The sequence below is a fragment of the Pipra filicauda genome, unplaced genomic scaffold, assembly GCF_003945595.2.
Source record: "Pipra filicauda isolate LSUMZ 115617 unplaced genomic scaffold, ASM394559v2 scaffold73_size2923735_pilon, whole genome shotgun sequence".
Lineage (NCBI taxonomy): Eukaryota > Metazoa > Chordata > Aves > Passeriformes > Pipridae > Pipra > Pipra filicauda.
Window position 1 is genome coordinate 1 of NW_024104909.1, and position 24,246 is coordinate 24,246.

At 55.0% G+C, this 24,246-nt stretch overlaps 3 protein-coding genes across 6 annotated transcripts in view; all 3 read right to left on the reverse strand.

Annotated features, from left to right (window-relative positions):
- Positions 1–6: 6 nt before the first annotated feature.
- DECR2 (2,4-dienoyl-CoA reductase 2) lies at positions 7–5,836 on the reverse strand. 2 transcript variants are annotated; one of them, XM_027732787.2, is made up of 9 exons: positions 5,724–5,836; positions 5,576–5,644; positions 5,185–5,236; positions 3,891–4,026; positions 3,446–3,570; positions 2,839–2,932; positions 2,456–2,560; positions 1,244–1,432; positions 7–362 (listed from the first exon to the last, which is right to left on the reverse strand). In XM_027732787.2, exons 1-9 carry the CDS (start codon positions 5,819–5,821, stop codon positions 328–330), a joined length of 903 nt encoding a protein of 300 aa, XP_027588588.1. In that variant the 5' UTR covers positions 5,822–5,836; the 3' UTR covers positions 7–327. The 2 variants fall into 2 exon arrangements, with proteins under 2 accessions (XP_027588588.1, XP_027588589.1); XM_027732788.2 differs by having other exon boundaries at positions 1,215–1,432.
- Positions 5,837–6,961: 1,125 nt separating this feature from the next.
- Positions 6,962–9,289, reverse strand: LOC113994090 (nucleoside diphosphate kinase, mitochondrial-like). 2 transcript variants are annotated; one of them, XM_039389576.1, is made up of 5 exons: positions 9,192–9,289; positions 7,560–7,690; positions 7,370–7,471; positions 7,199–7,299; positions 6,962–7,112 (listed from the first exon to the last, which is right to left on the reverse strand). In XM_039389576.1, exons 1-5 carry the CDS (start codon positions 9,277–9,279, stop codon positions 7,010–7,012), a joined length of 525 nt encoding a protein of 174 aa, XP_039245510.1. In that variant the 5' UTR covers positions 9,280–9,289; the 3' UTR covers positions 6,962–7,009. The 2 variants fall into 2 exon arrangements, with proteins under 2 accessions (XP_039245510.1, XP_027588577.1); XM_027732776.2 differs by having other exon boundaries at positions 6,962–7,130.
- Positions 9,290–11,406: 2,117 nt separating this feature from the next.
- The window catches only part of XPO6 (exportin 6), a 54,652-nt gene continuing 41,812 nt past the window's right edge, over positions 11,407–24,246 (reverse strand). For both annotated transcript variants that reach the window (XM_027732778.2, XM_027732777.2), the window contains exons 14-24: positions 23,709–23,801; positions 22,199–22,343; positions 21,381–21,527; positions 19,740–19,929; positions 18,967–19,122; positions 17,637–17,751; positions 16,977–17,148; positions 16,433–16,594; positions 14,920–15,018; positions 13,427–13,657; positions 11,407–12,125 (exon numbers count right to left, since the gene is read on the reverse strand). In XM_027732778.2, the coding sequence (XP_027588579.1) occupies positions 12,024–12,125; positions 13,427–13,657; positions 14,920–15,018; positions 16,433–16,594; positions 16,977–17,148; positions 17,637–17,751; positions 18,967–19,122; positions 19,740–19,929; positions 21,381–21,527; positions 22,199–22,343; positions 23,709–23,801 (1,612 nt within the window). In that variant the 3' untranslated portion in view covers positions 11,407–12,023. The remainder of the gene's footprint in view (positions 12,126–13,426; positions 13,658–14,919; positions 15,019–16,432; positions 16,595–16,976; positions 17,149–17,636; positions 17,752–18,966; positions 19,123–19,739; positions 19,930–21,380; positions 21,528–22,198; positions 22,344–23,708; positions 23,802–24,246) is intronic.

Sequence of the window (24,246 nt, forward strand, 5' to 3'; positions counted from 1 at the left end):
CTGGGACTTGGGAAAGGCCAGGAGAGCAGCTCAGAGGAACACAAAGGGACAGTGACCATCCCAGCCCCACCCCTTGTGCTGTCCCTGTGCCCTCAGCCACAGCAGCTCAGAAGACAGTCAAGGCACAGGATGGGTGTGGGACTGCTCCCCACCCAGTAACTCCTGAGCTCTGTCCCCCAGGCAGACACAGGGCTGGCAGTGTCACCACCACCACCAGTTACCAATCAGAGGCCATGGCCATGCACCTGCTCCGGGACAGGTGTCACCCCGAGGTGTCCCAGGGCAGCTTCGGTCACGTCTGTCCATCGGTCAGTCCCACGCTGTCCATCACTGGGGTTGGTTTGCTCCTGCAGACCAGAAATCTGCAAGAGAATGTGGAGGTGGGGACAGAGTCCTGCCTCGCCAGGCCCGGCTCACGGAGGCTACTGGGTGGGACACAGGCAGGGGAGACGGGAAGGAAGGAGACCCCTTTCCCTGACAGCCTGGGGGGAACATGTACAAGGAAGAGGCTGTCGGGACCCTCTGTGCCCAATCCTGCTGCTGGGGCACAGCAAAGGGACACCATGTTGCTTTGGGGGACACTCAGAGGTGTCTGGACAAGCATCCAGTGGGAATGACAAGAAACACCATGTCACAATGCAGGCTCAAAGGACAAACCTAGCAAGTTCTCCTGCCCTCCCCAGGTCATCTCTAGGAGTGTCCATGAGGTCACCATACCCACTGCCATGGCAGCCATGCACATAGAGAATCGTGGAATTGTTTGGGTTGGAAAAGCCCTCTGAAAGGTCCAACCATTCCCCCAGCACTGCCAAGGCCACCACTAACCCATGTCCCCAAGTGCCACATCCACAGGGCTTTTAAATCCCTCCAGAGACAGGGACTCCACCACTGCCCTGGGCAGCTGTGTCAATGCCTGACCACCCTGTCAGTGAAAAAATTTTTCCAATATTCAATATAAACCTCCCTTGGTGCAACTTGAGGCTGTTTCCCCTTGTCCTGTCCCTTGTTCCCTGGGAGCAGAGCCCGACCCATCCCTGGCTCCACCCTCCTGTCAAGGAGTTGTAGAGAGCAAGATCCCCCCTGAGCCTCCTTTGCTCCAGGTTAAACCCCCAAGCTCCCTCAGCTGCTCCACATCAGACTTGTGCTCTGTTCCACAGGGAAAGTGTTTCCCTGAGGAGCCCTGCTCCGACCCCCCGGGGGGAAATGCACGTCACCTAGAGTTTAGCAGAGGATGAGGCAATACCCAGCAAGGCAGAGAAGCTGTTGGCAGAGGTGAGCCAGCTCCCACCATCCACGACCAGGGTGGTTCCTGTCACGTAGGAGGAGAGGGGGCTCGCCAGGTACAGGCTGCTGTGGGCAATCTCCGTCTTGTTCCCCGCGCGCTGCAGGGGGATCGTGTCAAACAGGCTCGATTTCTCAGCAAATTTCCCACCTAAAAGCGACAGAAAATAGTCAGCTTGGATCGTGGGAGCACCTGCCCATCACCACGGCCTGCCAGGTACTGCAGCACTGCCTGTGGGGCTTGTTCAGTGCTCCAGGGAACTGCAATCGGATCCTGGGACAACCCTGGGGACACAAACCTGGGGAGAGCTAAAGGAGGGGAGCTCAGGCCCAGCAGTGGGGTTTGTACTGACACAGCAAGCTCAACATAGGACCTCAGAGAGCTTTAGAATCATGGAATCATGGAATGGTTTGAGTTGGAAGGGACCTTAAAGCTCACCCTATTCCAACTCCCTGCCCTGGGCAGGGACACCTTCCACCAGCCCAGGTTGCTCCAAGCCCTGTCCAACCTGGCCTTGGACACTTCCAGGGATGGGGCAGCCACAGCTTCTCTGGGCAACCTGTGCCAGGGCCTCACCACCCTCACAGACAGAAATTTCTTCCCAATATCCCATCTAACCCTGCCCTCTGGCAGTGGGAAGCCATTCCCCCTTGTCCTGTCCCTCCATCCCTTGTCCCCAGTCCCTCTCCAGCTCTCCTGGAGCCCCTTTAGGCACTGGAAGGGGCTCTCAGGTCTCCCTGGAGCCTTCTCTTCTCCAGGTGAACCCCCCCAGCTCTCCCAGCCTGGCTCCAGAGCAGAGGGGCTCCAGCCCTTGGAGCATCTTCATGGCCTCCTCTGGACTCACTCCAACAGTTCCATGTTTTTCTCAGCCTCCAGGGCTGCACCAGCACTCCCCTGACGGACTACAAGAACCAAACCATCAGGCAAGGCTGAGTTTTGGGGGAGCACGTTCCATCATGGCATCAGAGAGTACAAAAAGATGCCACTCAAGGGAATAAACAGTGTCCTGGGAGGTACCAGGGTTGTGGAAAGGCTGTTCCCCCACAGGGACATGCCAGCCCACAGGACAGCCTTGCCAAGCAGCAACACCCCATGATCTGTGTGGCACTGGGGGTCCCCCTGGTCCCCTCCCAGGGAGATGCCAGGCAGGGATGGGAGCCCAGGTTGCCTCACCCAGTCGCCGGAAGCCCTCGGTGCCCGTGATGGGTCCTGGGGCCAAGCTGTTCACACGGATGTTGTTGGGTCCCCACTCCACAGCCAGGTGACGGGTCATGGCATCTGGGGAGGGATTACAACAGGAATGAGACATGGGGAGTGGAGCCATTCCAGTAACTTTTTTATTGGGGGGTGGGGGGCAGGCAAAAAGAAGACTCTGGCTGAGAACAAAGGACCCTGGGAGAGAGGGAAGAGCCTCATCCCAAACCCAGGCATGCAGTAACCACACCCATTCATGCTTGCCCCTCCCCAGGACATCTTCCCATCCCAACATTTGGGAAGAACTGTCTTTTTTACTGGCCCCACACAACTCAGAGCCCCAGCAGGGAGCACTGAAGTACCTATAGCAGCCTTGGCAGCTCCAGCATGCACCTGGAGGGCCTGCCCTCGGTAGCTCAGGGTCGCTGTGATGTTAACGATGACCCCGCCGTGGTCCTGGGGAAGGAAAGGAGATGCAGAGTTAGGAAAGAGCACAAAGGGTCACACAGGGAGGACAGCAGAGCTGGGCTAGGAGGGGCAGTCACCCATGGGCACTGCCAAACCATCACTGGGGCAGCTCTGTCCACCCAACCTCAGAGCTGGGGCAGTCAGAGGAGCCCTGCCAGGAAGGTGGGACATGCAGGGAACAAGGAAAGGACAAGAAAAAGCAAAAGAGCTGGAGAAGGAGCAGCAGATCACAGCTTCTTCAGGTGGCAGAGTATGGAACAGCCCAAAGCCCAAGGACAAGCAGGATTCCCAGGTCAGGGCTGGGATCCCTGGAAGGGAATGGAATGGATCTGCACAGGGTGGGTGGCAGAGGCCCAGCAGCACGGCCCTGAGTACACGGTTGCTGCGCTCCCTTGTGCCCTCCACACTTCCCCGAACTCCTTAGGAGCACAGTATGGTTTGACACTACCCCTCACCTACCAGAGCCTCTCCTCCGAGTCCTCTGGCTCCGGTGCCACTTACCCGGAAATATTTCTCAAAGAGGACTTTGGAGGTGTTGAAGGTGCCGATGGTGTCGATGTCTATCACTGTCTTGAAGGCGTTGAAGGACAGGGCACTGGCTGGGCACAGGAAATTTCCTGCAGCACCTGAACAACAGGAACAGTCAGAACAAGACCAGGAGAGATCCCACAGGTTCAGGGCAATTCTCTGACAGGCAGGGCGAGGGATACAGTCTGGGTAGACTGGCGAGCACGTGGAGACAGCCCTGATATGGGGACACGCTGGAGGCTCCAGGTGCCCAGTAGCACAGCCAGCCCGAGGGCAGAGGCAGGGGTGGTCCAATCCAGGCAAACAGGGATGGCCATGCACCATGAACCTCCATGCTCCCAGGGAGGCCCATGCAGGAACATGCCCTTCCCAGTAGCAAGCCTGTCCCAAATCCTCCCCCTGCCCACTCCATCCTCACCGTTAATGAGGATATCGATCCTCTTGAACTCCTTCAGCGCCTCATCCACCGCTGCCACGATGGTCTGGGGCTGCCTCACATCTATGGACAGAGGCAGGCACTGCTGCCCTGTGGCTGCCACCAGCTTTTTTGAGGCCTGCAAGAATAAAAAGAGACTTCAGAAGCTTTCTGGGACTTTCTTCTTCAGCAGGGGTTGGACCTAGACCTTGTATCAGGTGAGCACGAAGTCGGGGAGGAGCCACATCCCTGTGAGCACACAGCAAACAGCGTGGACAGGGGAAAGACCTGTCTGAACATGGCCAGCTCCTGCCTGGCAGCAGCCTGGGAGCCCTGGGGTAGATAGGGAGAACTCCTGCACATCATGTCCCAACCAAACTGGATGCTGGCCTGGCCCTGAGGCTACAGCTTGCTAAGCTCGGTTATCTTTGTGGCCTGCCATGGACACAGCACATCCCAGGAAACATCTCTGCAGGGCAAGTACAAAGGTTGGACCCCAACGAGGCATTTCTGGCACGAGTACAGACATCATTAACCTTTAGGTCCAAAAAGTTAGTGGGCAAAAGGGCAAAGGCAGAGCAGGCAGGTGTCAGCTGTGAAAGGGGCCAGCTCTGCAGCTTAGGGTCTGCCACAAGCCACCCCTGAGACTCATTAAGAAAGTGATTTTCCCTAGCAAATTAAGCACAACACCCAGTGACACTCCACCTCCCTGCCTCGACTCCTTGGGCCCCTTCTGTGAGAGGCTTTGAGCCCCAACAACACTCTGGTGCACTGAGCACCAGGAGCCCCAGCCTGTGACCTCAGAGGACTAAAACCTGCTGAGCTTTGCAGCTTTTTCTAGCATATAAGGGAACATGAAATTACAGCACTCCTGCACCTTCCCCTCTGCCCCAAAACACAGGATAATGGAGCTTTTGGGGCTCAGTGTACCCACCCACACAACCCTTGCACAAGGGCATCTGGAACCACTCCAAGCTGAGGTTTAAGTCTGCCCTTGGGTTCTGCCACGTTTCTGCTGACAGACCTCTACCTCATCTTGTTTCTCTCTCTCTCACCCAGAAAAAGCCAACGTGATGTGTGGAAGAGCCCCCCCAGAGCAGGTTCCAGGTTAACTGAGCTGTGCCAGGAGGTGCAGCCCCCCTAAACCCGCAGGCACCCTGCCCAGCACCACCAGCTGCTGGTGCTGGAGTGCTCAGAGCTGGGAGACAGGGCAGCACTGGCAAGTCCTCTCTCCTGCTGCACTATTCCCAGGGCTCCCAGCTGCAGCCAGGGAGGGCGGAAGGATTCCCAGACTCACCTCCGACACCCGCTCCAGGTTCCGGCTGGCAATGACGGTCCGGCAGCCGTGCCTGCAGGGAACGGGCTGGTCAGAGGGGCCGGGCAGCGCCGGCTCCTCACCGGCACCTCGGCAGTGTGGGCAGGCCCTGGAGGAGCCGCTGCGGCCCCGAGCCCGCAGAGAGAACCAGAGCTCTGCCCCGGGCTGGGACAGGGCCGGTCCTGCTCCCACAGCCGCAGCCCCGGAGCCAGTCCCGCTCCTGCCCAAAGCTCTGCTCGGGGCTCTGCTGCCCTCGGCTTCACATCCCGGGGCTTCCAGGGCCCGTCACCGCAGCTGGGGAAGAGAAGGGGAAAGGGGAAGGGGAAAGGGGAAGGAGAGAAAGAAGGAGGGAGGGAGGGAGGGGAGTCCGGACCTCATGAAGATCTCGGCGATGCGGAAGCCGATGCCGGAGCCGCCGCCGGTGATGAAGGCGACCTGGCCCCTGCGGGAACAGAGGGACGGTGAGAGCCGGGCCCCGGGGGATGCGGCGCGGAGGGACCCCCGCGGCCCCCGGGACTCACGCGAGCAGGTCGGGGCTGAGCAGGTGCCGGTACTCCCGCAGACACTCGTCCGCCTCCTCGTCCGGAGGGGCCTGCGCGGCCATGGCGGCCTCGGCCATGGCGGGGGCGGCGGCACCGCGCACTGCGCCTGCGCGGCGGCCGCCGCGTCGCCTTGGCAACGGCGTGAGACAGGGCGGGCACAGCGCCCCCCAGCGGCCACGGCGGGAGCTGCAGCACCGCGGGCAGACCGGAGCTCCCGGGCATTCCCAGCGATTCCCAGCGGTGTCCCAGTGCATCCCAGCGGTGTCCCGGTGCTCCCAGCGATTCCCAGCGGTGTCCCAGTGCATCCCAGTGCTTCCAAGTGCATCCCAGTGGTGTCCCAGTGGTGTCCCAGTGCATCCCAGCGGTGTCCCAGTGCTCCCAGTGATTCCCAATACATCCCAGTGGTGCATCCCAGTGTTGTCCTAGTGCTTCCCACTGGTGCATCCCAGTGTTGTCCTAGTGCTTCCCAGTGGTGTCCCAGTGCTCCCAGTGCTTCCCAGTACAACCCAGTGGTGTCCCAGTGCTGTCCCAGTGCTCTCAGTGGTGTCTCAGTACATCCCAGTGGTGTTCCAGTGCTCCCAGTTGCTTCCCAGTACATCTCAGTGGTGTCCCAGTGTTTCCCAGTGGTGTCCCAGTACATCCCAGTGGTGTCCCAGTGGTGTCCTAGTACATCACAGTGGTATCCCAGTGTTTCCCAGTGCCACCCAGTGGTGTCCCGGTGTCCCTTGACAGCCCAGCCCCCCCTGTCCCAGTCTCTTCCAGCGACCTACAGAAGCTACTGCAGCCCACCAGTGCCGCCCAGAGCCTCCCAGTAACACCCCAGTGCCCAACGGGAACAGCCCAGTGCCTCCCGGAGTTTTTCTGTAACACCCCAGTGCCCTCTGGTGTTACCTCAGTGTATCCCAGAGCTTCCCAGAATCGCCCCAGTCTCCCAGTGATATCCCAGTGGCTCCCAGAACTTCCCAGTACCAACCCTGTGCCCTCTGAGGACACCGTGGTGCCTCACAGAATTTCTCAGTATCACCCCACTCCTCCTGGGGACACCCCAGTGCCTCTACAGGGATTTCCCAGTGCTACCCCAGTGCCCCCCAGGGACAGTCCAGCACTTCCCAGTGACATCCCAGCACTTCCCAGAGCTTCCCAGTACCACCTCAGTACCCCTCAGAGCCCCCCAGTACTTGCTGATGGCATCTGAGGGATGAGACGGGAGCCAGGGCTGGAGGCACGGGGGTTTATTGGGGGTGTCCACGCGCGGGGGTCCATCCCTAGGGCCCGTAGGTGTGGTCCCTGTCTCTGCTCTCCCAGTCCACCAGCTCGTCCCGCTGGAACCAGAAGCCGATCTCCCTCTGGGCCGTCTCCACGGAGTCACTGGCATGGACGACGTTCCTGGGAGGGGACAGGGATGGGGACAGTGCCACGGCCATGGGGTCCCACCACCATCCCCCCCGCCCTACCTGCTGATGTGCACACTGAGATCCCCCCGGATGGTCCCCACGGAGTCGGTGTCCCCAACCATGGCCCGCGTGGACCTGACCACGTTGTAGCCCTCCCACACCTGCGGGACAGGGACAGCTGAGCCCTCCGTGCCCCCCGGGACCCCCGAGCCCCCCGGCCTGGCCCCTCACCATGGCCACCACCGGCCCCGAGGTCATGTAGGTGACGAGTGCAGGGTAGAAGGGCTTGTGCCGCAGCTCCTGGTAGTGCCTGTCCACGAGCCCCTGGTCCACCTGACGGGAGTGGGGGGTGACAGTGGGGACACCCCCCCCGGCACTCCCCGGCCGGCCGTGGAGCGGCATTCCCTGCAGGAGCGGGTACCTGGAGCAGCTTCATGGCCACCAGTCTGAAGCCGCGGCGCTCGAAGCGCTGGATGATGTTCCCCACGAGCCGCCGCTGCACCGCGTCCGGCTTGGCCAGGACCAGCGTCTTCTCCCGCAGCTCCGGGGGGGCTGCGCGGACCGAGGGGCAGCGTTACCTCCGCGGGACACGGGGCCGGCACAGGCTGTGCACAGCAGGACCCCAAAACGCCCCCGCGGCACCACGGGTTGTGCTGGGTCCCAGCGGCTGCCGATGGGAACCCATCCCCGTCCGTGTCCCCATCCCCGTCCGTGTCCCCATCCCCGTCCCCATCCCCGTCCCCATCCCATCGCGGGCGCGGCCTCTGGCCGAGCTGTGCCTCTCAGGCCGGCGGGGTCCCAGCAGGGACCCAAGGGACGTGCCACAAAGCCCTGATGGGTGCTGGGGATGTGTCCCCAGCCAGGAAACACCCTTTGGCCCAGTGTTGTCTCTGGTTTTGGCTGATGGCTCCGCACTGCCGTGTCCCGGGGCCGGGGCTGCGGGTGCCACCCTGCCTCCTGCCCGGGTCCTTCCCCAGCCCGGAGGGTCCCTGGTCACGGCGTCCACTGGTGGAGAGCAAAACCGAGCACCGTGGGATGGAGGGGTCTGGCATCGCTCTCACCCACGGCACTGCGGGGCGGCAGGGTCTGACTGCACCGCGGGCCCTGCCACAGCTGCGCTGCAGGAGGGGACAGAAGTGCCCCAAGGGACAGTGCATCCTGTCCGCTGAAGGGACAGAGGGGACAGGAAGGAGAGGAAGGGAGAGGGAGAAAGGACGCCAAGCCGGGGCATTTCACCATCAGCCCCAGCCTTCGGGTTCCCATCCTGGGCTGCAGGGCTGGGTAGCCCCGGTGCTGGCGGGGGCAGAGTGAGACAAACCACCCCGAAAATTCACCCCCTTTTCTGGGCATTGCTGGACATCCTGCTTTGCCGGGATCCTGCCCCGTCCCCTCAGGACAGCTCCGGGGTCCCTCCATCACAGCCCCGGGGACATCGAACCCCTTGGGACCTTCAGGGAGCAGCGAGCTCTGGCCTCTGCCCCGCACTGGCACACGGGGATGGGGTAGGAGACCCTGGCACCGACTCACACCACAGAGGAGTGAAGGACCCCGCGGGCTGGGACCCGGCCAGGATGGAGGGATCGGGAGCACCGGGAAGGGATGGGCCACCGGGGGCAGGAGGGGACAGGAGCCCCGAGGGGCAGGACAGACTGGGAACAGGAGGGGACAGGACAGGGTCCCCAGGGGCAGGACAGGGATCAGGAGTGGGTCCCCAGGGGCAGGATAGGGAAGGGGCTGAAGGGAATATAGGGATTGGGACAGGGCAGGGATGGGGACTGGGTCCCCCGAGGTAGGACAGGGACAGAAACCGGATCCCTAGGGCAGGATGAGGATGGGGACAGAGTCCCCCAGAATAGGACAGGGACCAGGTCTCCAGGGCACGACAGGGACGGGGACTGGATCCCCAGGACAGGATGAGGATGGGGACAGGGTCCCCAGGGACAGGGCAGGATCCGCAAGGGAGGATGGGGTCCTCTGGAAAAGAAGAGGGACAGGGTCCCAAGGGACGGGACCGTGTCCCCAGGGGCAGGACAGGGACGGGGCCGTGTCTCACCGGAGCCGTAGCAGCGGGGCCCGGGGGGCCTCAGGCCCGGCTGCCCCCGCGGGAGGCTCCGGGCCAGGCAGCGGCCCAGGGAGCCCATGGCGGGCCCGGCGGTCGGACCTGCCGCGGCGGGGCCCGGCCGAGCCCAGGGACGGGTCAGGCTTCCGTCCCTCCCCTTAAAGCAGCCGCCGGGGCCGGGCGGCCTCCGCGCCTGCACGGGAAATCCCGGACAGGGGCATCCCGGCACGGAGCATCCTCTCGGTCCAGAGCATCCCGGTCCGGGGAATCTCTCCGGTCTGGGGAATCTCTCCGGTCCGGAGCATCCCGCTTTGGAATCTCAAGCCTGGTGGGAGCAGAGCCTAAATCCATGCCGGGAGGACCCAGACCCTGCCAAGACCCAGACCTGCCGCCCCCGGTGTCCAGGCAAGGAGAGTCCTGGTTAGCCCACGCCAGCCTGAGCTGGGGCACAAGGAATGCCCCACCCCAGTGGAAGAGGCACAGTGTGGAGCACCCAGGCCAGTGTGCCCCCTCTGTGGGACACAGGGCTGCCCTGGACATGGAGTGGGTGCTGGGAAAGGGGTGTTAAAGCCATGGGGGACAGAGGCACTGCCCAGATGGGAGCCCCTCTGTTCAGTTCTCCAAGCCCCATCTCAGCCCCCATACTGGGAAATCACTTTGTATTGAGCTTCCCCTGCATCCCAAACTCCAGAGACACCTCACAGGAGAGCAGCTTGACAAGGTCATGGAAGTTTGCTTCAAGCCTGCTTCCTAAAGCTGAAGGAAGTGGGGGGCCAGAGACCCTGTCAGAGCCTGGGAGGGCACATGTGGAGATAGTGGCACTGAGTTCCTCCAAGTACTCAGGGACAGGTGTGGCTGGCAGGGAGCTCAGGGAAGGCTGGGAGCAGATCACCACCCACACCTCAGTCCTCACTTGCACGGGCTGTACCAGCTGAGGCACATCCTGGCCAAGCTGGACTCTGCTTCACCTGCCCGTGGCAGGGTAGGGAGCCCAAACATCCAACTGGTCCCAGTTCAGAGCCTGGATGGAGGGCTCTGCACAGGTCATCCAAACAGCACCCATTATCTCCCAAGAGCAAACATGCACAGGGAAAGGTGTTTTCCACAAAACTAACTAGAGGAACCATGGGGTAAATGGTGCTACACTCCAACTCACCCTCTGGACCTCACAGCTTTTCAGAGGCAGTCATCTCACATTCACATCTCCAAATGTGATCCACTTCTTCCAGCTGCACTCCCCTCCCAGTAACTGGTGCTGTTCCCACGATGCAGCCCCAGCTGCAGCTGCCCATTAACCACAGGGAATTAAGACTGATTTCACAGACTCATGGAATGGTTTGGGTTGGAAGGGACCTTAAAGCTCATCTCATTCCATCCCCTGCCATGGGCAGGGACACCTTCCACTAGCCCAGGTGAATCCAAGCCCCATCCAACCTGGCCTTGGACACTTCCAGGGGTGGGGCAGCCACAGCTTCTCTGGGCAACCTGTGCCAGGGCCTCCCACCCTCAAAGGGAAGAATTTCTCCCCAACATCCCATCTAACCCTGCCCTCCTTTAGCTTCAGGCCATTCCCTCTTGTCCTTGTCACTCCAGGCCTTTGTGAAAAGTCCCTCTCCAATTTCATCTATTAAATTTAAAAATGAAGACCGACTGAATACTGCTGAATACCTGACTAGAGACTGCAGGGAAAAGAAATCCTTCCCAGCTGCATGATCAGGGATCCACAAGCTCCACAAAATCTGGTCCTGCCTGTCTGGCCACTGGATTGCTCAGATGCCACTACAGGATCACTGAGTGGCCAGCTGCTGGCCTTCAGCTATGAGTTCCTGTGATCACTGGGAATGTGGGGAGATTTCTTCCTGCAGGCACTTCACGACCGATGCAGACAACAGTCTGCTGGAGGGAACGAATGGATCAGCCCAAAGTGTGACAGAAAACACCAGGGAACACAGGCACTGTGTGAACGGGGGCTTGGAATGAGATTGTTTTTAAGGTCCCTTCTAACTCAAACCATTCTGAAATTCTGTGATGAAGGAGAGAGGAGGAAGAAGCTATCATTAATCTGCACCTTCCAGGAGCTGCTGGACTTGCTGGGAGACTGGACAGGATGCTGCTCCTTACTACTGATCCTGGGAAAGGCTGTGGATCATTGCCTGCATCACAAAGCTTTAACAGAATGGCCTAGAGGGAAACTAACCAGTCCCAAGTATTTAAAACAACAAAGTAAGCACTTTATTCCCATTAAGCATGTCGTTTTAGTATCACAATGGAATGATGAGAAAATGTTTAAAAAAACCAAAAAAAAGTCTCTAACCCCCGAAAACATCGGGGAGGTTTTCAAGGCAATTTAAAAACAAAGGGAGTGACAGAAGTGCCAAACCAGTCCCAACATCAGGAGACTCCTCCTCTGAAAGCTGGGCAGGGCAGGGAGGTGGAATGACACGAAGGTATGAATGTCTGAAGTTAGTCTTTGGCGCTTCTGCCTCGTGTTTGATACCGACATGATCTCTCAAGACAACTCCACAGAAATCTCCGGACGCAACAAAGTGCTACGTTATAGCAGAAGGAAAGCCCCGGGAGAGGGTTTTCCAACGGTTGGGATGCCCCACGAGTGGGCGTTAAGACACATCCTGCTGACTCCAGCTGAGGGCCTTTGGGCTGGGAAAGGAGAACTAAAAGGAAGCGTGGTGTGTGAATCCAGGGCGTGGCCATGGGCAGGACCCCATGTCCTGCAGCACTGACAAATCCCGGGAGGAGAGGGGGTGGTGGCAAACCGAAACATGGATCCGTTCCCTACAGTGGTGGAAGAGGAGTCCAGTGCAGCAACTATAACTTCACAGTTCCAGGGGGCAAACTGTCATTGCAGAGTCTGTAGTAGCGCAGGTCGTTCACCAGCCTGTGCACGTTCTGTGTGAACGAGGGCAGGTCCTGGAAGAGAACAGACAGCACCTGGTACAGCAGAGTAACATGACAGTGAGAACAGAAGGAGACTGGGAGGGCCAAACACCCAGGTGTGTGTTCACACACGAGAACTGATCCATTCCTCTGCAGCCTGAGCCCAGGGAATTCTGCTTTCTGCAGCCCATGTACAGGGAGCAGAGATGGCTCCAGAGCTGCTCCATGCAGAGCTGGCTGCAGGATCCAGGCCTTGTTCCTAGCACTGGCTTATGAGCATGCACTCAGGCTCAACAGGTATGGTCAGAACCCCAGAATGGTTTGGGTTGGAAGGACCTTAAAGCTCATCCAGTTCCACCCCCTGCCATGGGCAGGGACACCTTCCACTAGCCCAGGTTGCTCCAAGCCCTGTCCAACCTGGCCTTGGACACTTCCAGGGATGGGGCAGCCACAGCTTCTCTGGGCAACCTGTGCCAGGGCCTCACCACCCTCACAGCCAACAATTCCTTCCCAATATCCCATCTAACTCTGCCCTCTGGAAGTGGGAAGCCACTGTCCCTTGGCCTGTCTCTCCAGGCCCTTGTCCCAAGTCCCTCTCCAGCTCTCTTGGAGCCCCTTTAGGCACTGGAAGGGGCTCCAAGGTCTCCCTGGAGCCTTCTCTTCTCCAGGCTGAACACTCCCAGCTCTTCCAGCAGTAATTCCTTGCTGCCCTTCTGCCAAGGCTCCTGGGGGCCACATACTCCCTTACCAAGGGCTGATTTCCCTGAAGTGCAATTGCCTTCTAGAGGCCAGTAATTCTCCCAAGGCTCCTTTCCTACCCTCACCCTTGGTCTTAAATCCCCATTATCTCCCTCAGAAGAGGAATCACTCAATAGACAAGCCTCAGCAGATGGAAGCCACGGCCCGCTGGTTTGCCACGATATTCCCAAGGGAGGTTAAAGACCCCCCCATTTGATTCCCACACACAAGGGGTTTCAAGGATTGTGAGCCATTGCAGCTATTCTGCTGTTGTCCTTACTGTAACCCATCTGGCCAGCAGTTGGAGCAAGATTTTGGCAAGGATCCGAGTGTCCCACTCTGGAAAATGTCAGTCTACCCCTATTAAAACTTCTTCCAGGAAACATATTCCCTAACTCCTACAGCATCCAGCAGTCTGAGAGATGACGTGGCAGTGCTGCTACCTACAGTGAGAAATCCTTGGCTGGGGATTGCTGAGCGTGGGAATGTTTGGAACAAAAGGTACTGCCTGGAAAAACTCCGCCTGGAGACGTTCCACCGGCGCGTTCTGGGGGGAAAACTGTGCATCCTGGGAATATCAGTGTTCCCCTTCTTACCCTGTCCATTTTGAAATTCCTTCCCAGCACGTTCTTCTGGTTGGAGTCCACCCCATCACAGCTGGCCAGGAACTCGGGCAGGAAGGCGGAGTAGAAGCCGTCGAAGTCCACCGAGGCCATGTTGTAGGTGGCGATGCCGATCTCCTCCTGCAGCAGGTCGTGGGACTTGTGCACCAGCACCTGGAGCAGCACGTTCACAAACTGGAACAGCATCGTCGTCCGGAAGATCTTCTGCACAGGGAGAGAGGCACATGGTCAGGAGACTTCACTGCTCCCACGGGAGGGACCAGGGCAGCCAGAAGGACAAATCCGGCAAGGACAGACCGGGCGTGACTGCACCCATGGGCTCTGTAAACTCCCGTGAGCACTGAGGTTATCTTCCAAGCCAAGCCAGATCAAAAATGGCTAAAATAAGGCAAATTAACATCAGATTTAAAGTTAAACATTAATTTGGCCACACTTACCTCATGCTTTGGGACTTGAAAGTCCCTTCCAGGGCCTAAAGGGGCTTCAAGAGAGCTGGAGAGGGACTTGGGACAAGGGCCTGGAGGGGACAGGACAAGGGACAGGAGAGACAGGAATGGCTTCCCACTGACACAGGGCAGAGTTAGATGGGATATTAGGAAGAAATCCTTCCCTGTGAGGGTGGGGAGGCCCTGGCACAGGTTGCCCAGAGAAGCTGTGGCTGCCCCATCCCTGGAAGTGCCCAAGGCCAGGTTGGATGGGGCTTGGAGCAACCTGGGCTAGTGGAAGGTGTCCCTGCCCATGGCAGGAGAGTGGAACTGGATAAGCTTTAAGGTCTCTTCCAACCCAAACCACTTTGGGATTTTATGCTCTGACCCAAGTTTTAAGTATTGCTAAAGCCATCAGCATCAAGTCCCATTCCACCTCCAGCCAGCTGTATTCCTCCCCAGAGCCAGGGAATGTGGCCAGCTGCCTGGAATTCTGCTCCAGGCACCTGTGAACATGAAGGGCTGTCCTTCAGCTGTGACCACAGATGGACACTGAAAGCTCTCCTTTCACAGGCTAACCAGATTCCCTGGATTCCTCCTGTAATCCCTCATGACAGCAGCTAACAGCTTAGAGGGGCTGGAGGCTGGTCCTGCCTGGCAGTGATGGAGACACCCACCTGTGCCTGTGAGTACTGGATACCCTGTCCCAGATGGGATAGTTGGAGGGACTTGTCCACTATCCCACTGATGACCCCAATTCCTACTTTCCCAGACTGTCACTGCGTGTTCTCTGCTTTCTCTCACTGTCACAGGAGGACACACATCAAGGCTTTACTATGACAAGAGCTGGGATCCCTCCCGTGCCTCCCGCACAAGATCAGGGAGGTGGTACCACCACTCCCACCATCCAGAGCATGGCAAGCACCCAAAGGCCGTGGCACAAAAGCCATCAAATCCTGACCTGCAGTTTCTGAGTGGTTTAAAACAAGCCCCAGAACAACACCCACCTATTTCCATGCACAGAAGTCAGGCAGGACCCACCTTATGGTACAGCTTCTGCTTCGTGTTCAGCGTCTCCAAGTAGAAGAGGTTTTGCTTGAACAGGTGAATGTCAGGCTGCAGGAAGGACTGGCCAAAGGCCTGGGAACAAAGCAGAGTTGAAGGAAAGGGATTGGTATTACAGCAAACATCAGACATGCCATGCAGAACAACATCATTTTCACCCTGACACCAGAACAAACCCCTGGGAGCCTCAGTGCAGCAAAATAACAACACAGGCAGTTGTTCAAGTCAACTGTGCCACTGCCAGATCAATGGGAATTTTAGTGGGAACATGGTCACATCCCTGCAGAGCAGCTGCTAAGATGAGTGCATGGGGAACAGGCAGGCCAAGCTGGCACTGAGAGGGACAGGGATGCTGAGCCCAGCTCCCTCAGCAGGCAGGCTGCTCCTGAAGCATGGGGCTCTTTCTCAGGGATGCTACCAAAAGTGAATAAACCAGGACACATGCACAGGTTGGGTCCTCAATCCCAGTCATATGACCAAGGTGACTGGCAGATGTCACTGCCCTACACTAGAAAGAATTTAGAGATGGGACCTGGGAGGCTGAATTGGGCATGACTGAAGCAGTAAAGAACCCAGGAACAAAATTTGCTGGACCCTGAACTAACCTGGCAGGGCTGCACAGTGTGAAATAAAACATCTTTTACACCCTAAACACCTCCAAAACACTGTACAGGTGATGTAAGCAGATGAAGTCAGCTCTGTACAGAGACAGGCAGCAGAATTTTAATAATTCCTCTTCAAGGTATCACAAGAGTTTATTCCCCCAAACCAGCCATTTATTGTCAAATGAATAAAAATGGCCCAAGTCCCCTTTAAGAATGAGCCAGTTCTGCCCTCAGAACTCGTGTGGAAACCAGCACACAAAGTATTAATATCCTTCACACAAACCACTGACTGTGTGGAGAACACTTACAGAACATTAAATAAGAGTTTTGTATCAAACCAACAAGAGCCAAGTAATAAAACAAGTAGTTCAGTATTGTCAACCAGCCTGAAGTTAATACTGAGACTATTATATAAGTATCTCCCAAAATGAGACATCCACGTGAGTTTGGAAGAGTTACACAACTACAGGTGAAAAACCCTTCCCACTCTCTGCAACTCCCTGACAGGAGTGGGGAGCCAGGGGGGTCGGGCTCTGCTCCCAGGGAACAAGGCACAGGAGGAGAGGAAACAGCCTCAAGTTGTGCCAGGGGAGGTTTAAATTGGGTATTGGGAAAATTTCTTTGGAAAAAGGGCTGTCCAGCCCTGGCACAGCTGCCCAGGGCAGAGGTGGAGTCCTCATCCCTGGAGGGGTTTAAAAGCCGTGTGGATGTGGCACTTGGGGACGTGGGTTAGTGGTGGCCTTGGCAGTGCTGGGGGAATGGTTGGACTCGATCTCAGAGGGCTTTTCCATCCCAAAGGATTCTGTGATTCCACGTTTAATGCACTGCCACAAGTCCTGCGTGCTCCACTGCAGGAAGGGTTCTGGTGGGGAGAGGTGAGTTACCTGCATGATGGCACTGAACTGGGCTTCGTTCTCCATCTGCTCCTCTGCCACTCCCCTCTGGACACTGGCCAGCACACTGGATTTGAAGAAGTACCGCCAGTTGTGGTGCAGGACCCGGAAAAGCAGCTCAAACAGCTCTGCTTTCACATCAGGAGATGAGCGCTGGGAGGAGAGGGGAACACAATTCAAAGTAGGCTCCTGGGCTGGAATCCCACTCATCCCCCGGATCCCACTGCCAAAGGACCCACATCCAGGGCTTGCTTGGCAGCCAAAGGAAGCACCAAATTCAGCAGCTGTAGGATCATGCTGAGTTTTGAGTTTTACCTCTTGTTTTGACCATCTCTATAATTTTAGCCTTTCTTGACAAGTCCTAACAAAATCCTCCACCCACACGGCTTCCAGCTCTCACTGACTTCTCACCCAGTTTTCCTCCACAGGCACTGACATTTACAGCTCTTGGAAAGCCAAAGCTTCATTGCTGCCACTCCTCAGCAATGCCTTCCCTTCCCATTCCCCCTTCCCTCTCCTGTGAGGGCAGCCCTACCTCTGCAATGATGGGATACACCTGCTCCATGCACAGTGAGATGACACTGGGCAGGAAAGGCTTGAACACTTGGCCTGGCTCTTGCACCACCACTTGCAGTATCTTCAGGAACTTCTCCACCACCCGGCAGCCGGTGCTGCCCTCGTGGAGGATGCTCTCTGCCAGCTGCTCCCTGGGACAACAAACAGTCATTAGGAGCCTTCCCAGAGATCTGTGTGCTCACCTGATTTACTGGAAAACACGTAATGCCTCTAAATCTGCTCAATTAATACAGGCCAAGTATATTAAGCCACAGAAGGGAGATAGGTTGTGACTGAAGACTGACCGACTCCACACCCCGAAAAATGCTCAAGTGATGGGGCACCCTCAGATCTTGGGCAGGAGCTAATAGGGAACGTGACAGTCCAGTTCAATATCCCACACTGCCAGAAAGTCCACGGGAAAGCTGGAATTGCACAATGGCAATTGATTGATGTGCATATGCTGGGTCACTTATGACTTGGAAATGTTCTCCTCAGATTTAGTCCTGAGACATGACAAAAGTCCGGACACAAAGGTTGGAAACAGCACACTCTTTAGGGACAAGGACTCTGTGTGAGCAGCTTATGAAGATGAATCAACCTGAGGGGTAAGAAAGAAGTGACCAATGTTGGACAATACCTGGTGAACATGTTCAGGAAGGTCTGTATGATCTGCTCAGTGAAAGGCACTCCCATCTGCACCCTCAGGCCTTGGAAAAGGGTAAGGAAGAAGCTCAGCATCTCATCTGTCACATCTAAGATAAGAACAGGAAAGCAAAAAGTGCATGTTAAGGGAACATTTGAGTGCATCAATAAGTCTTTTATGTTTAAGTCTTTTATGTATGCCTTAAGTTTGCTCCTCCTGTTCAGGGAACCTCATTTACTCGGGAATTTACCACCAGGGTTGTCTTAGGAACTGACACCCACAGCACTACAGGGCTTAAAAATTGTTCATCCACTTCCAAAACCTGCCAGGGATGACAAGTACAGGCAGCACCAAACACCTCAGAACAAACCCAACACTGCCAGCAAGGCCCTTAGTGTGCTCTGCCTACACAGACTGCTTGGAGAGAGCTCATGGGCCCATCTCTGGTTGCTTACTGGTTTTACAGGGTTAACAGGAAACACCAGGAAATCCAAAACATCCACACAGCTTGGGGTGGAGGAGACAGAATCTTTTTTTGGCAGGAACTGAAAAGGCTGTTCAGCTTCAGAAGTCATCTTTGAGCACGTGGTTATGCAGTGAGCTGATCAGCACCCAGCTGACCCCTCACCAGTCCCAAGAAAGATGGAATAACCATGGCAAGCTGGAGCTGCTCAGCTCCTCATTCATCATACAGCCTTTGACAGCCAATAAACAGCCACTGATGAGGCTGCCAGCCTGTTCTGAAGGCAACAGGTCACTGGAGTCACAGCATCAGCTTGGCTGCCTTGGATCCTCTCTGCGCTTCCTTTCCTCCTCCACAGCTGCTTCACTGAGAAAATCCCACCCAACTCCAAAAGTTTTCCTGGAACACCTTGCTCGTCATGAGACAAGCACCCTGATGTGATACAGAATGTAAACTGCTGGCCAGAAGAAGGTTCCCAAGTGACAGTCCTGGTTCCATCTCGGGGAAAAAGAATCCCCAAACCCCACATCATTTGACCTAATCTGACGAGATCTATTCCTCTTTGTCTTCAAGCTTCTGGAGAGAACGTAAATGGCAAACACAGCCAGAGTATTTTAAAGCTTATTTTTGTGCTCATGATCATCTCCATCTTCTGGAATTGTGTGACCATCTTTCCTGCTGGCAGAGATCTCCCTTCCCTTTTGTGGTTCAGCCCAGTCCACCCAGCACAGCCTCACAGCACATCCAGGCACAGCAAGTCCACACACTTCACAAAAACACCACGACTCTGAGCTGCTGCTCTGGGTGTGATCAGGGGGTCAGAGAGCTACTCACAGCATGAAACCTGGCCTGTGGTTATACCTGACTGATGAATGAAAGCTGGGAAGAGGGCTAGTGAGACCTGCACGGATTCTTGCAGCGACTGATAACAGATCTGGCGGGACTTGGTGGACTCTCCGGAGATGCTTTCTACAATATCTTCCAGAACGCTGAGTGTCTGATGGATGATCACTTTGGCTGCAAAACAAGAGAATTGATACTTCTTGTATGTGCCAAAACTACTCAGGGGTAAGAGGTTCACACACGTGACACTGCACATTTCTAACTAATTTTCAAAGTGACCCTCAATTAAAAAACCCCCAAAAGATATGCCCCAAACCAGTTCCAAAACATAGACAGAAGTTTCTCTGCACCCCATCAGTTCAGAGCTCTCCTCCTACATATACAAACCCTCTACATTACTTCCCAAGTCCCGAAGAAATTCTTATTTGCCCTCTTCAGTTTTTATAACCATGATCTTCGTTAATGCTGTTTCCAGCCAATCTTTCTACTACTACAACCTCCCAGCATTAGGCTGTTCAGTACTCCTGATGCAATCCCTGCTATTTAAAGTTTTACCCCCAATTTGATTCCACCTTCCCTGGGAAGACAGTACTTTGATGGAAGAGTTTACAAGCAACCCGGGCCCTTCACACAGCAGAAAAACCTCCAAAAATAGGAAGAAAACACCAGTTGCTCCTTTCCCACCCTCCCCACAGGCTAGAAAGTTTCTCGGCAATAATTATCGGAAAATGAGCTTATTGAGGAGCTATTGTGCTGCTCACACTGCAGCTGCCAGGACACGAGGTACTCACTGTCCTCCAGCTGCACTTTCCTCTGGGGCAGGATGGCCGTGGCCTTGAGCTGCCGGTACTCCCTGGTGAGGGCCGAGACGAGGCTGGCGTGGTTGGTGGAGCGCACGGCCCACTGCTGCTCCCCCTCGGGCAGGTTGGGCCAGGGCAGCAGCAGCACGTTGGACAGGGCTCTGCACACCAACACCTGGGCCTGGGAGGGACCAGAGATTGGGATCACACGCTGGTTTGGGCTGGGAGGGACATTAAAGCTCATTTAAGAAGATGGGGAAGGGCCTTGATTTGAAGCCGTGTGAGGACACTGAGGGCACTTGGTGTGTTCAGCTGGAGAAGAGGAGACTGAGGGGAGACCTCACTGCAGTTCCAACTGCCTGGGCAGGGGCAGAGGAGGGGCAGGGACTGAGCTCTGCTCTGGGGGGACCAGGGACAGCACCCAGGGAATGGCTGGAGCTGTGTCAGGGCAGGGTCAGGCTGGATCTCAGGAAAAGGTTCTTCCCCCAGAGGGTGGTTGGGCACTGACCAGGCTCCCCAGGGCAGTGGGCACAGCACCAAGGCTGCCAGAGCTCCAGGAGGGTTTGGACAACGGGTGGGACAGGGTAGGACTGCTGGGGTGTCCTGTGCAGGGCCAGGAGTTGGACTCGATGATCCTTATGGGTCCCTTCCAACTCAGGATATTCTGTGATTCTCTGATCTCATTCCACCCCCTGCCACGGGCAGGGACACCTTCCACTAGCCCAGGTTGCTCCAAGCCCCGTCCAACCCGGCCTTGAACACTTCCAGGGATGGGGCAGCCACAGCTTCTCTGGGCAACATTAAGCAAAGACTTTTACCATGTCTGCAATTTAACTTTCGTTAGAGCACAACCCCAGAGTGAAGTGACATTTTACAGCTGTTTGACACATCAGCAGTGCTCGCTGTTTGAGGAAAGAGTTCAGAGCAGGTGAGCCCAAGTGAAAACTAACAGCTCTGCAAGGTAAGGAAGAAGCAAAACTCCAGTATTTAAGGCCTGGAACCAGCTCCCAGCTCTGCCAGACCTTCTCTGATACATTAAGTCTCTGTTCTTTATAAAACCAAAGATGATTCTACTTTCGTTTCTTCTTGTCTGGTTTACACACTGAGCTTCTTCACTTGTACAGTACTTTATGCTTCCTTGCTAGCACACAATACAACCATATCCCAGCCTCCACTGTGGCTTTTTAGTACTATAAGCAGAATATATTTATAGTATTTATATTACAGAAGTAATATAAATACTCTAAGTATATTCCATTTATAGTACTTGGAGTAACTGTAGTACTTTGAGTAACTTGGAGTGAGGCATGTGGAGTGCTAACCTATTGTTTCACAGAAAACTCTTCCTGTAGGTCAGAATCAATGTGCCTGTACTGTAAAAATGATGCAGAATCAGGGACTGTGTCAGCAAGTGAGAAAGGAATCAGATCTAAGAGGTGCAATTGCATTTTTAACTTATGCTGTTGCTTGAAATAGATCATTAATTACAAACAGCATCACCGGGTATCCACAATACTGAGAGAATTGCTGCCCCTCCAAACTTTTTGAGGTTATATCTTGCTACAGTAAGAGCTGAGGCACAGCCTCCCAAGGACACCTGGTGTACACTGAGACATGCCTGAGACAACCCACCTTGTCTGGGAGGCGTTGGGCAGAAGTGTCTGTGATCCTGTTGAAGACCTTCTGCACTGCTGGGATGCTGATGAGGAACACCGGGCGCACCGTGGTGGCCAAAGAGACGAGCAGGTGACACGCAGAGAGCAGCAGCTTCTCCTGCACCTGAGAGAGACAGGGTGCTCAGGCTGCCCAGTAACACTCCACCCAGAACCAATGGCACACAGGACCAGGGCTGCCAGGACCAGGAGGGGGGAGCCAGGCGGGGGTCGGGCTCTGCTCCCAGGGAACGAGGGACAGAGTGAAAGGAAACAGCCTCAAGTTGTGTCAGGGGAGCTTTCGGTTGGATACTGGGAAAATTTCATCATGGAAAGGGTGGTCAGGCATTTGAACAGGCTGCCCAGGGCAGTGTTGCAGTTCCCAACCCTGGAGGAATTTAACAGCATATGGATGTGGCACCTGGGGAAATGGTTTAGTGGTGGCCTTGGCAGTGCTGGGGGAACAGCTAGATTCAGTCTTGGAGGGCCTTTCCAACCTAAACAATTCCATGCTTCTATGATTTATTTATCAATTAGAGTGAAAGCCAGTTCCCTTAACACCATGAAATAGAGATTTCCTTGCTTTCAAGCCAAAAAATCATTAGTTTATAAGCCTGTAAATTGCTTATTCTTGATTAGTTTGACGCACAGTGTTATTCAGAACTGCTCCTGGTCTCACCCTACGAGACATTTGCTGTGTCTCTCTCAGACCCACCCCCAGAGCCCCAGAGTGGTCCAGAGCAGACCTGAGCACTTGTGGGTCACCTGCTGCAGGTGGCAGCCCAGTGGCAGCAGTACCTTGGAGCTGATGAGGGGGGTGATGGCCTCCAGCGCCGTGGACACCAGAGAGATGAACTGCTCCGGGTTCTGCCGGTGAACTTCGCTGTAGAACTGGGCCAGCCAATGTGCATAGGCCTGCAGGGCTGCCAGGGACTGAGCGTGGCTGGGGAGAGGCACAGCAGCAGTCAGAGACACAGGATGAAGGGGACACAAAGAGAAGGGCATGGTGCTAAGCATGGTGGGCAGCTCTGATAGCAGGCTGGGAACGAACACCGGGTACTCTCACACAAATCTGGAAGCTTTGTCTTGAAAAATTCCTTACTGTTATTTTTTTCTTGGTCTGGAACCTGTACATTCAAGGCATATTTAAAGGTGTGCAGCAACTGGGCTCACCATTGACCCACAATATTGAGCCAAAGGTGTGAATTGATAAGGTCAAATTATCATCAACTGGTAGGCTGACTATAACCATACTTTATAATGACACTTTTATCACCATATTAAATTCGAGTCAGGATGTTTCAGACAGGTGTCCCCCAAATGTTTGACAAAGTGCCTTTGTTAAGAAAGCACTAAAAAGTGGATCACAGGTTTCTTAGGGGCATCAGGCAGAGAAAAGGATGACAACCCCTCGCTAACAGCTCATGGAAAACATCTCCCAAATTATTTTAAACGAGGAAAGGAAAGAGACAATTAGAAGAACATCATCTGCATAAAATTCAGTGCTATTAACGTGGGACTAACAGGAGACATTCAGGGAACGGTATGATGAAATCTAGTGGGGTTTTCAAGGAGCTGCTATAGATGCAATTGCAAAGTAGAATACATGTTCAAACCTTCAATTCTGCCCACAAAACACCAGCTGGCAGGGAACACGTTTGTGCTACACAGCCTTGGGAAGGGAAAGTCTCTAAAAGGCTGTCCTAGTGGTGACCTATCACCACCAGCATCAAGATTTCACACAATATCAATGTCTGGATGGCAGGCAGTCATTTGTCCCAGAAATGGCTTGCACAGCTGGAAGACACATGCTTGTCTTGGAAGCCAAGGACTTGAAACCCTCAACTAGGAAAAACATCTTTTACCTGAGCCATAGATCTGACTTTGGTAGCAAAAAATCCATAAACTGGAACTACACACTGACAGTGGATCCAATTTCTTTACAATATCACTATTGTAACACTTATTTAATCAGTAATTACACTGCAAAAGAATGAGGCTTTTACAGTTTGCTTTCAGAGCTAATATAATGGGCACTGTTACCTCTCAGCACAAACGTATTTTTCTTTAAATGACCTGAGTACACCCCTTAGAGGAAGCAGTGGTCCAAAATGCTGGCAGCAGCCTTGACTTTCATCAGTTTAAAGAAGGGGCCCTGCTGGTGAGCTGCCAACAGCTGGAGCAGTGTTTCACAGAACAGCTCCCAGCCAGGGGTCAGAGCAGCACACTCAGGAGCTCTAATGCTTCTCCTCCCCACAGAGGCCCCCAGTTTGGGTGCCATCACTTGCAGAGTGTCTCCCATACTCACACATCGATGAGGTCAGGTTTCAGCACAGAGGGGACTGCGGTTTCAATGTTGTACAGTTTAATCTGGGATCCATACAACGTCACTTTTACCAGCCTAGAAGTGAAAACACACGTGGCAGCGTAAAGGGATTGTTATAATTTGGATATATACATGCATAAATCAGCTTCAACACCTGATCTGGATGCAGCTCTTCCCCAGTCTGTGTCTATATTTATCTAATATGCAAATAAGATTTAGACCATTTAGTTTAAAATAATTCAGAGTCTATTGCACTGTCTGTGATAAGATGGAACAAGTCTGATATTCCTGCACGTAAATGAAAAAAATTAATGAAGGCAGCTGTGTAAAGCCCTGAAAATCTGCAATTAACAACTGTGTGCTAATTAAGTTTCTTGGAGGGGAAGAATAAAATGTCTGCATTTCAGCTTTCACAGGTCTTTTTAATTTAAGAAAAGAATCACAGAATTGTTAACGTTGGAAAAGACCTCTAAGAATACCAAGTCCAACCCTCAGAAGAGTTTTCAGTGATTTGGTTTTC